At 43.0% G+C, this 12552-nt stretch overlaps 1 protein-coding gene across 1 annotated transcript; it reads right to left on the bottom strand.

Annotated features, from left to right (window-relative positions):
* Positions 1 to 965: 965 nt before the first annotated feature.
* LOC118371509 (protein-lysine 6-oxidase-like) lies at positions 966 to 6980 on the bottom strand. Its single transcript, XM_052477373.1, has 7 exons — positions 5814 to 6980; positions 5614 to 5722; positions 5150 to 5281; positions 3764 to 3920; positions 2779 to 2874; positions 2517 to 2632; positions 966 to 1850 (listed from the first exon to the last, which is right to left on the bottom strand). The coding sequence occupies exons 1-7, from the start codon at positions 6781 to 6783 to the stop codon at positions 1844 to 1846; spliced, it is 1587 nt and encodes a 528-aa protein (XP_052333333.1). The 5' UTR covers positions 6784 to 6980; the 3' UTR covers positions 966 to 1843.
* Positions 6981 to 12552: the final 5572 nt, after the last annotated feature.

Below are 12552 nucleotides of genomic sequence, written 5' to 3'. Positions count from 1 at the left end.
ACCCCCAAAAACGATATTTTGGTATTTGTTTCATTAGATCCATTGCTGTTTTGCATCATGTGATTCAGAATGCATCATATGGGGATGATTTCTGTATTTTGAAAGCGACATATCTTGAAAACTTGATTGTTGAGAAACAAAACATTTTGGGACTATGTCAACAATGGACTAATGAAACAAATACCAAACGATATTTTTTTGGGGGGGTTGGAATTTTCCTTTGAATGTTTTAGGCGATGTGAGAGGTTATAGACCGACAGTCAGTTTCCATTTAAACCATCTCAACAGTATGCTGCAGTTCCCTTGATGTGCTATAGGCCTATTTGAAGTCCCCGTCTTGTAACTTGAGAATTTGTTTAGTGTATCTCAATCATCACACATAATCTAGTTATCATCCTCTTCTACCACTTCACTTAATAGTTCCCAAACGTTACTCGTCTGGTCCTCCGTTCTCTTTATTTTCAACTCTCCATTTCGCAGCCTTTCTCTTATTGAATTCAACTCTTGACATGTTCCTTTTTTTGCTTCCGTGGATCAACTCTAAACTTTTGCTGCCTGTTCCCAAAAGCATTTGTTGAGTAGCGTGTAGGCTATTTGGAGCGTTTACAGTTAGGTCCGTAAGCTTAGGCTTACGCACTAGTGCCTTTAATAAATGAAATTAAAACCTACATGTAGCCTATAGATATAAATTGCACAATAATTATACATTTAAGGATTTTTTAAGATATTGTTTTCTCCTAATTCAACCCGCCCGCCACCCACCCGGATTTCATCCACACAATATTTCACGATCAACCCTAAACCCATATAGGCCTAACCAGAAAATAATAATTTGTTGTTAACTGACTTGCCTAGTTAAATAAAGGTACAATTAAAGCAATTACAATATAGGCCTAACCACGGGGACTGCGGGTGCTTCACTAGTGTGAGCTCTATTTTCCATGTGACAAAAGAAAAGAATAGTCGGAGGTGAATTGATTTTTAATACACCCACTCTTCACCATGCTTATTGTATCTAGAATAACACCCTCAACAAAAACAACACCAAATGTAGGTTTGAGCGGCATATAAACAATTTTACATTACAATGTAAAATTAAAATAAAAAACATTCGCTCACACATGCATACATACTTACAAAGTAAAAGAAAATCTGTTATTACATTGATACTTAGCACATACAAGACCAGGCGTTTGCAACGTATTAATTATGGCCACGAAGTGGTTATTAAAGACGTACTCAACTGCATCTAACGATACTACAAGTGCAGATCAAACATCAAAGCATACAAATAATATTATGCAGGCATAATGTCTAATTCAAGCACAGGCACTTTTTCCATTCTATTCTCCAAGATCATGCTAAACAAATGCTAAAATGGTCCTTCTGTAGCTCAGTTGGTAGAGCATGGCGCTTGTAACGCCCGGGTAGTGGGTTCGATTCCCGGGACCACCCATACGTAGAATGTGACACATGACTGTAAGTCGCTTTGGATAAAAGCGTCTGCTAAATGGCATATATTATTATATTATTATTATTATAACAATACAAAAATATCCCTCTTCTTCAACGGATTTGTTGTACTGATAAAAATACACAATGTCATGTCATCTCATAATCCTTGGTATTTAGTAACAAAATGCCTTCTTTAGTACAGATTTCCAAACATATAACACACTAAAGAATTGAAGGAATGTCATCAACAGAGGAATGTAAAAAAAAAAAAAAAAAAAAAAAAAATCTATCTACAACAGCTATTGGCCACAACAACCGGTTGAGATTGTTGCTGTTTACAGTACTTAAAGGGACAAGAGGAAAAATACCTCAGAATCCATGGGATGCTTTAACCCCTGTGGAGAGAGGAAGAAAGAGATCACTTTAAGAAATAGTGGTATGTAGTGTATCAAAAAAAATATATTTTTTTTATTTTACCAGGCAAGTCAGTTAAGAACATATTCTTATTTTCAATGACAGCCTGGGAACAGTGGGTTAACTGCCTGTTCAGGGGCAGTTAGCTCAGGGGTTTGAACTCACAACCTTTCGGTTACTAGCCCAACGCTCTAACCACTAGGCTACGCTGCCGCCCCAAGCAAATCAAATGTATTCTGTTATATTTCCAAGTGTGCTCCTGAGTGGTGCTGCGGCCTAAAAGCACTGCCTCTCAATGTAAGAGGAATCACCACAGTCCCTGGTTTGAATCCAGGCTGTGTCATTATAAATACGAATTTGTTCTTAACTGACTTGCCTAGTTAAATAAAATATATCTAATATATATATATATACAATATACACAATATATATATTAATGTTTATGCTATTACCATTACCAAAAACATCTATATTTGCCACCCAGCCTCTATTTTTTGCACTTACATGGCCTTTGGGGTGGAAAAACCTACACAGGGCTGAGACCTTGTTATGTATGGCATCATGGCCAATTACAGAGAGTCCATGATATATTGGTCAATCACAAAGAATCTCATATCGTGGCCAACCAATCACAGAGCATCTCTTACCTGGTTACCCGACAGTTCCGTGTCTGAACCTGTGTACCCGTGTATGTGATATCACACCGCACCACGTTGTTGGAATAATCCGACTCTTGAACATGATAACTGGGATTCACTATGACCTGAACAATGAAAAGATTTGTGTGTGAACAACGCTGAAGATGGTCAGACCTCATTCAGATTGCACTGGGCACAACTGTTATACCATTAAGGAATAGACCATTACCAAGTTGCTGTTGTAAATACAATAATAATTGAATGACATTACCCTCAGGAAGTAGTTTCCTGCAGGAACATCAGTGATGTCGATCCACTGACAGTCAATATTGGCAGCATAGGTGTCATGACAGCCTGGACTCAGCCCCTGTCAACGCAAAACAAAACACAGCCACAGCTCAATATGCAAAAAACAATAACGTGAAAAGAGTTCGAAGGTAACCCAGTAATGAGACATCATCACATTTATCTGGCTATATTGTTCTATAGTGAAAGGAGGGAGGAAAAACTCTTGACCCAGAGTTTTTCCTGTGTATGAGCGGTGCAGAACTAACCTGTGTATGAGCGGTGTAGAACTAACCTGTGTATGAGCGGTGCAGAACTAACCTGTGTATGAGCGGTGCAGAACTAACCTGTGTATGAGCGGTGCAGAACTAACCTGTGTATGAGCTGTGCAGAACTAACCTGTGTATGAGCGGTGCAGAACTAACCTGTGTATGAGCGGTGCAGAACTAACCTGTCTATGAGCGGTGCAGAACTAACCTGTGTATGGGTGGTGCAGAACTAACCTGTGTATGAGCGGTGCAGAACTAACCTGTGTATGAGCGGTGCAGAACTAACCTGTGTATGAGCGGTGCAGAACTAACCTGTGTATGAGCGGTGCAGAACTAACCTGTGTATGAGCGGTGCAGAACTAACCTGTGTATGAGAGGTGCAGAACTAACCTGTGTATGAGCGGTGCAGAACTAACCTGTGTATGAGCGGTGCAGAACTAACCTGTGTATGAGCGGTGCAGAACTAACCTGTGTATGAGCGGTGCAGAACTAACCTGTGTATGAGCGGTGCAGAACTAACCTGTGTATGAGAGGTGCAGAACTAACCTGTGTATGAGAGGTGCAGAACTAACCTGTGTATGAGCGGTGCAGAACTAACCTGTGTATGAGCGGTGCAGAACTAACCTGTGTATGAGCGGTGTAGAACTAACCTGTGTATGAGCGGTGCAGAACTAACCTGTGTATGAGCGGTGCAGAACTAACCTGTGTATGGGCGGTGCAGGCATATCTGCGTCTAAATCCAGCATCACAACCTGTGTCCTCCAGACAGAAGCTGGCCTTGTGTCCCTCAGCTACCTTCCTTCCTGTTGTCACATCTAGCAGGTCATAGCTACTGAAGGCATCCATACTGTGGTAGTGTCTGGGGGAGGACATAGAGGGGGAGACCGGAGAGAGAGAGGAGGAGAGAGAGAGAGAGAGAGAAGAGAGGAGAAAGGAGAGAGAAAGAGACATGAGAGAGGAGAGGAGAGAAAGGAGAGAGGAGACCGAGAGCGAGGGGCGAGGAGAGAGAGGGGAGAGTGACAGGAGAGAGGAGAGAGACAGGAGAGAGGAGAGAGAGGGGAGAGAGACAGGAGAGAGGAGAGAGACAGGAGAGAGGAGAGAGAGGGGAGAGAGACAGGAGAGAGGAAAGAGACAGGAGAGAGGAGAGGAGTGATAAAGGAGAGAGGAGAGTGACAGGAGAGAGGTGAGAGAGACAAGAGAGAGGAGAGGAGCGATAAAGGAGAGAGGAGAGTGACAGGAGAGAGAAGAGAGAGGGGAGAGAGACAGGAGAGAGGAGAGGAGCGATAAAGGAGAGAGGAGAGAGACAGGAGAGAGGAGAGGAGCGATAAAGGCGAGAGGAGAGTGACAGGAGAGAGGAGAGAGAGGGGAGAGAGGAGAGGAGCGATAAAGGAGAGGGGAGAGAGACAGGAGAGAGGAGAGAGAGGGGAGAGAGACAGGAGAGAGGAGAGGAGCGATAAAGGAGAGGGGAGAGAGACAGGAGAGAGGAGAGGAGCGATAAAGGAGAGAGGAGAGAGAGGGGAGAGAGACAGGAGAGGAGCGATAAAGGAGAGAGGAGAGAGACAGGAGAGAGGAGAGGAGCGATAAAGGCGAGAGGAGAGTGACAGGAGAGAGGAGAGAGAGGTGAGAGAGACAGGAGAGAGGAGAGGAGCGATAAAGGAGAGGGGAGAGAGACAGGAGAGAGGAGAGGAGCGATAAAGGAGAGAGGAGAGAGAGGGGAGAGAGACAGGAGAGGAGCGATAAAGGAGAGAGGAGAGAGAGGGGAGAGAGACAGGAGAGAGGAGAGGAGCGATAAAGGAGAGAGGAGAGAGAGGGGAGAGAGACAGGAGTGAGGAGAGGAGCGATAAAGGAAAGAGGAGAGAGAGGGGAGAGAGACAGGGTACAGGAGTAAATGATGTACAATGATCTGGATTATTGAAAAATTCAGGTTCTACAAAAAAAGGAACTGGTCTAATCTATCCTCTGAAGTTTCCCCATACATACATATACAGTTGTTATAAGTGCGTCTGGCCAGCTGCCATTGCCCGTCACGAGTGAGGAAGACCTGAGACAAATAGAGCTAGTCATTTCAATGGGAATATATTTACTCACTGGTGACAGCTGTGCCATTCCCACTGGTGTCTTGGTTTAACAGGAAGGAAGTCAGTGGTGCCCTGGTTCTTGACTTTCTGAGGGAAGCGGAGCAGTACTCTGTAGTCTATGTCCCTGGCTGTGCTCGCTGACCTGGGACAGACCATACAGGGAAAGATACATTAACTGTCATATTATATCTGATAAGGTAATCGTTTACAATTGTAAAAATGAGTATGTTTTAAGTTTATTGGCAGTGCAAAACGGAAGTACCTAAGTGACATCCTGTTTATGTTGCCTATGGAGTGGCAAACTACCAATTGAAGGCATTATGTACAGTAGCCACACATTTCAGGAATTGAAGAGACAATGGGATAATGCAGACTTTTTTTTCTCAAAGTTTTTCGCGGATGAAGACAAATAGAGAATATATGCTGTGAAAAAAATGCGCACAAAGCCAGTTGGGCAACTACAGTATAACGTACCTCGCCAAACAGTTCTCCTCAGCCGCACAGCGCAGCGAGTACATCTGCATCCGCTGGATGTATGCACCTGCCTGGATGGCATACGGGTCTGGGACGAGATCTGGGAGCCCTAAAGAGAGACAATGCCATCACATAAGCCGTATACGCGCATATAACGGTTGTCACTGGAGCGTTTACACTTTTATGCGCCAATTACATACCATTCTGAATATATCTAGTGCCGGGGACGGACGCCGGGGGACGCGGCCGCCGCGTGCGTGCTACGGGCGTTCTGCCTCTGGAGGAATACATGTTGTAGAAGACGGAATTCCGGTGGTTTTTAAACGGGTTCCGAGGGTCGTCCGAGACCATGTCCTCGCCAGTACTTGCTGCCTCATTCGATGTCTCAGCAGCGTTAACGGGTCCGGGTCCTGGAGGAGTACCCCTCCGGTTAGGGTTGACATAACGTGCGTTGGAAGTATCCGTTAGTGCGGGTTGCCTGGAGATGGATGTACCGGGCTCCGCGCGCATCTCTTGGTATTCTACGCCGGGTACAGGCACTACCTCCCTGCCTCGGGATGAAGAGGCGGGAAGCCCCGAGCGAGCATCCCAGGTAACATCCTGAGAGACAGGGGCTCCTCTCCTCGGTACGCCGCTACCGGAGAACTCGGGGAGCAGCCCAGGAACGGAGGCGTTTACACGGTAAGTGTACTCTGGTGAGTAGCGCCGTGCGCCAGGGGACCCCGCCACTCCCGCTCGGTATGGCACCTCGGGCTGCGACCTGGACCCTGACTGGCGAGCATTGGGTACCAGATACTGTCTATTATCATGTCCTAAATGTGCTGATCCAGGATCTAGAACGTTGTTGGTTTGGTCCCGTAAATGTCCACCTACGTTCGATTCGATTGGTCCAGGTCTTCTGTGCGCCATTGTGCCTTCCCGCGTTCCAGGCTGCGTCTGACCGGTGCCATCCCTCCCAGTGCTCATGTAGACTCTGGATTGGCTTCTCGGCCGCGCCGGTGGTTGATACTCTGACCCGGTGCTCATCAAACTGTACACCTTACCGTTATTCTGCCACTGAATCCTCTGCCGCCAAGGCCCCAGTCGTTCGCGTGGCGGCTGCTGCTGCCCGGTAATGAGATGAACCAGTCCTTGGAGGAGGTAGAAGAGTAAAACCGACCACTTCGCCATAACTGATAATTTAAACGTACTAAACCCTCTCTAGAACTCATTAACTACAACATTAATCAATAGGCCTACGTATATGACATTTGTATTGCACAGAATAGGCTAAGATGGTTCTGTGGAGGAGTTCGAAGGAGGAGCGCGTGCACTTTCCGTTCCAGTGAATATGCGGCATAGCCTGCCTGTTTTCTCTGTGTGCGGCACTACTGATGGTTGGAGAGGACAGGAAGCTTGAATTTCTCAGCCATTTATCAAAACGGGCTAGTTTACTTAAGCATGCACAGAAAGCCTGAGGTTCGAGAGAAAATACTTAACTCTTTCCTCCCTGTGCAGTTCAGTTACACAAGCCTTATAACGTAGCTTACACAAGCCTAGAGTTTACTTAGCAAACTTTACGCACTGGTGTCATCTAGGGTCATCTGAATAGCAAAGCCACTTGTGTGTGTTTCTCATGATCAACTTGGGCATTATTTCAATGCAATTAATCTATATAAAAGGCAGTACTTTATTTGACACTTATTTTCTCTTATCATGTTGGCAATTATTTTCTTCAAAGTCATCAAAGTTAGGGAATCTCGTATTTTTTTCACCTTAGGTTTTAACCTAACTCCAATGATAGGATGAACATTATGGTTGATTTCACGTTGAATTCACGTTAGTTGATAACTCAACCAAATGTAAATCAAAACTAAACGTTAATCTGATGTCTGTGCACAGTGGGAAGTCAGTCAGTAGGCTATCCCAACCTGGTCTCATAGATTAGACGTAACATAGTAAACGTTGATCGGGATATTCAAATGTGTATGATATAATACGTTTGGTATGGTTATATAAAACAGATGGTTACTTAAGGCAAAAACAAAAGTAGGGTGGTTGGTCGGGGTGAATGGTTGAGCATATAACGTGAATGTCTAGTTAACTGGTTGGTCGGGGTGAATGGTTGAGCATATAACGTGAATGTCTAGTTAACTAATTGGTCGGGGTGGATGGTTGGGCATATAACGTGAATGTCTAGTTAACTGGTTGGTCGGGTGGATGGTTGGGCATATAACGTGAATGTCTAGTTAACTGGTTGGTTGGGGTGGATGGCTGGGCGTATAACGTGAATGTCTAGTTAACTGGTTGGTCGGGGTGGATGGCTGGGCGTATAACGTGAATGTCTAGTTAACTGGTTGGTCGGGGTGGATGCTTGGGCATATAACGTGAATGTCTAGTTAACTGGTTGGTCGGGGTGGATGAGTGGGTGTATAATGCGAAAGTCTGCAACCGAATGTTTGCGAGTACAAGTCATGGACAACTTTAGCATTTTAGCTCTTTAGCAACTTTTCAGCTACTTACTATATTTTAGCTACTCTGTAACTGCTTAGCATGTTAGCTAATCCTTCCCCCAAACCTAACTCTAACTTAAACCCTTTAACCCTTCAACCCTTCCCCATCCACTAACTCCTAAACTTAACCCTAATCTTAAACCTAACCCCTAACCCCTAGCCTAGCTAACGTTAGCCAGCTAGCTAACATTAGCCACCTATCTAGAATTCATAAAATATCATACAGTTTTGCAAATTCATAACTTAAAGTATGTTTAGCAAATGTATAACATTTTGTACAGTTTTGCAAATTTGTAACATATAGTACAAATTGTAATTCGTAACATATCATACAAAATGGGTGAGGAACATCCACAAATTAATACATAACATACGAAACACAACATACTGTATCATACTAAATTGAGATTCCGGTTTTACATACAGAATAGTATGAAATTCTCTGAGACCAGGTTGGCTACTCTGTATCCACCATGAGATATAACAATTGCACTCAACAAGCCTACTGTCCCTATGAATAAAGAGATACTATTTGGTAAACTATATAATAAACTATATAATAAACACAAATGCTGTAAATTGTTCCAAATAAATTCAATGACATTCAATATCAATTTCTCTGATTGGCTACAACATCTTATACCTTTTCTTCAGGGGATCCATCTTCCTTTTAAACAATTTGCTAAGCCTAATCACAGAATGACAAACGTCTCAATGAATCTGCCATTGTTAACGACATTGGTAGGCTACTACATCTCTAAATGCTGACATGACATCTCTAAATTTGACCATCTCTCAACCCTCTGTCTGTACACTTGAATAAACATCTCTATTTTAGAGCATGGCCATGGGGTGGCAGTGTGCATCTGTGTTTGAGACACCTGTCAGGCTGTCATGGTTAATATTGATGTATAATCAAATCAAATCCTATTGGCCATATACAGGTGTATAGCAGATGTTGTTGCGGGTGTAGCGAAATGCTTGTGTTTCTAGCTCTGACGGTGAAGTAATATCTAACAAGTAATATCTACCAATTTCACAACATATACCCAATACACACAAATCTAAAGTAAAGGAATATAATTAAGTATATATAAATATATGGACAAGCAATGTCAGAGCGGCATAGACTAAGATACAGTAGAATAGAATAGAATACAGTCTATACATATGAGATGAGTAATGCAAAATATGTAACCACTATTAAAGTGACAAGTGTTCCATTATTAAAGTGGCCAGTGATTTCAAGTCTTTGTATGTCGGGCAGCAGCCTCTAATGTGCTAGTGATGACTATTTAACAGTCTGATGGACTTGAGATAGAAGTGTTCAGTCTCTCTGTCCCAGCTTTGATGCACCTGTACTGACCTCGCCTTCTGGACGATAGCGGGGTGAATAGGCCGTTGTTGTCCTTGATGATCTTTTTGGCCTTCCTGTGACATTGGGTGCTGTAGGTTGTCCTGTAGGTGTCCAAATCAAATCAATGAAGTATTTCTTGTTCATTATGCTTGACACAGCCTATATATTCACAATAGTAATACACTTGGGGTGTGTGGACACATTTTAATGGGAACAATATTTTTGATATGGTACCTCAGATATACAGTATCACTCATATGACATTTGGTTATTGGCCATCTGGCAACTTGGGGAGACCAGAAGAAGGCTGTGCGAAAACCGTGTGTAAATTGTATTTTGTAGGGTAGCCTACTGGCCAGTATAGTGTGCTTTCTGTCAAAATGAACTAGCATATAACAACAATGCGAAAAAAAACACTCAGCAGTAAGAACGTTTGTTGTTGGTTCAAACAATTGACTGGAACATACTGTATATGGGTCACAAGGAGAGAGAGGTGCTGGCAAGTGTGTCTAGCGGATAGTCAGGACTTAGTCAATGTAGCCACGCTCCAAATAGGGCAAAAGCTCAACGTCTGTGTCTCTGTCTGGTGGCTATGATTAGTCAGGAACCCGATACCTGGTGGGACGTTCTAGAATAGAACTAGGGAACGCCCCGCTCACCGAGCCAGTATAAGACCGACGGCGCCTTGCAACGGGTTTGGCACAGATTTCCCCTCTCGAGCAGGACAGATACAAAGTATAGACAGTAAGTATATATGCTATATTGAGTCTTTACTTGTGTGTCTGAAGTGAAAAAAACTAGTGAAGAAAGAAAAAAGTATTAAACAAAAGAAAGTAAACAAATCACAACAAACTGTTGCCACAAAGGTTGAACAATAGCCGATCTGTTTTAAATTAAATAGTGTTTTTTTTGTTTTTTTTTAAATAAAAGGATTTGAAATATTTTTTGTTGTTGTTGCTCTTCGGGTTGTTTTCATATTAAAACACCTGTTAGTTAGACTTCCCCTTGTGATGCTGGCCGAATAAAAACTAATTGTTGTACGCTTTGAATATATCTCATTCCATAAATCTAGGTATCCCAGGGCTCCTCAGAATCTTTGATTCTTGTGCGATTAAACGAAGATGAAGGTCTATAATGGTTATTCCACAAGAAACCCACGAAGGAATACACCTGTTTTCATTCCCGATACTGTGACACCGGAAGCCATATCATGCGGAGTATACATCTAATTGATAAACCCGGAGGGTATGACGGGGTCACCATAACATTACTACAGATCACATCACGGGGAGACAAACTTCAAGGTGAGACAAAACAACAAAAGACCGATATATTCCTTGAGAAAGATCGTATACTGTAGCCTACAAACGTCATGTTTTCGGTCAATGCTCCACGGTCTGTTATTGCTTGTACGGTCACTCAGTGACAAGTTCTGCCTTCGAGTGTATTTCCATTTTGTCATGAGCTGAAGCACGCTCATATTCATGTTGTAGTGGTTTATGTAGGCTAATGAAGAGGTGTCTGCAGGTGAACTTATATTCTTCGGGTTCCAAAGTGAAAGAACGACATTTGAGGAATAGGCTATATGTAATATACTAGCCGTTGTCTATTCACCTAAAAATGTTTACTTTGTAACCCTCGGATGGCTTCTCTTCAGTGAATGACCAGACGTGCATGTTTGACGTTTTTTATTCAGGCCAAAAAAATATCTATTTTGATTTTGAGAAAAATATATATACTAATACTACCACTGCCCCTATCTAAAATTGACTTTGCAAGTGGACAGTTTTCAGCTCACACTGATGGCATTTGAAAGCCAACACTAACGTTGACAGCGACATGACAGGTTTTCAGTAAGACATGGAAGGCCTATCACTTCTATATTAGGCTACATACCAAGGTCAGTGGGACGATTTGGATTCATTTGGTCTTACGGTTTCATCTGGCAATAGGGTGTACCTTTAATCGACTCAGAACGTGACCAGACCAGTGGAGGCTGCTGAGGGGACAACGGCTCATAATAATGGCTGGAATGGTATCAAACAACCTTGTCATTCCACACATTTCGCTCCAGCCATTACCACGAGCCCTTCCTCCCAAATTAAGGCGCCAGCAACCTCGCGTGGACCAGACGTCATAAAATGATATTCCAGGCAATGAACTTTACCTCTAGTTGTAACTAATATGTTGCTTTGTCAGGGGGGGGGGCGTTTTATGATGGCGTGTCCTTGCTTTGATAACCTACATGTGGGAACTAACCCTCGTGATACTCTGTTGTGACACAGGTAGTGTGATGGCTATTATTATTCATATAAACACTTAGGCCTATGTATCACCTTTTAAGTCTAACATTAATTATTAACGTTTATGTATAGTTTTTACAGTTATTAATAACACATTCATATATAGTTAATAATGGATCAATTGAAATTGCCTTTCAAGCACTGTAGTAGGCCTGTGTAACAGTATAACTTTCGCCCGTTCCCTCACCCCCTGCACACACAGACAACTGACACCCAGGAAGCATCGTTACCCATCGCTCCACAAAAGCCGCGGCCCTGGCAGAGCAAAGGGGGAACAACGACTTCAAGGTCTCAGAGCGAGTGACGTCACCGATCGAAACGCTATTAGCGCGCACCACCACTAACTAGCTCGCGGTTTCACATCGGTTACACCTGATTGTAGTTGTTCGGTAGCCATGCACGTTTCTAATGTTTCTTTAATCATTCCATAATATAGAACCAATAATACGATGACAAGTGCCAAGACTATTGCTATATTACAGGTTGTTTTATTGCTTTGGTGAAAATTTCACAGGTATGTGGTACATTTTCACAACTTAGTACAAAACTCAAAACAGATCATCAAAAGGAAAGTTGTTTGAAAACTCTTAAGCACATTTTCAATTGACTAATTACAACATACAAAATCACACAGTCACTTTTTCACCAAACGGGGACAACAACAGTCCACACATTTTTGGTATGTGACCTCAGCGGGAATCGAACCCACAACTCTAGTGTTGCTAGTGCCATGCTCTAATGAACTGGGCCATGTACAGGACCACTACAATATAACACTGTAAAATAC

Source organism: Oncorhynchus keta, chromosome 23, assembly GCF_023373465.1.
Source record: "Oncorhynchus keta strain PuntledgeMale-10-30-2019 chromosome 23, Oket_V2, whole genome shotgun sequence".
Classification (NCBI taxonomy): domain Eukaryota; kingdom Metazoa; phylum Chordata; class Actinopteri; order Salmoniformes; family Salmonidae; genus Oncorhynchus; species Oncorhynchus keta.
The sequence above is the reverse complement of the archived record's forward strand: the minus strand, read 5'-3'. Positions and strand labels throughout refer to the sequence as shown.

Coding starts and splice junctions, on each gene's coding strand:
- LOC118371509 (XM_052477373.1), bottom strand. CDS start 6,783: ATGGCGAAGTGGTCGGTTTTACTCTTCTACCTCCTCCAAGGACTGGTT. Junction 5,723..5,813: donor CACTAGATATATTCAGAATG/GTATGTAATTGG, acceptor GTCTCTCTTTAG/GGCTCCCAGATCTCGTCCCA. Junction 2,633..2,778: donor CAGGAAACTACTTCCTGAGG/GTAATGTCATTC, acceptor TTCATTGTTCAG/GTCATAGTGAATCCCAGTTA.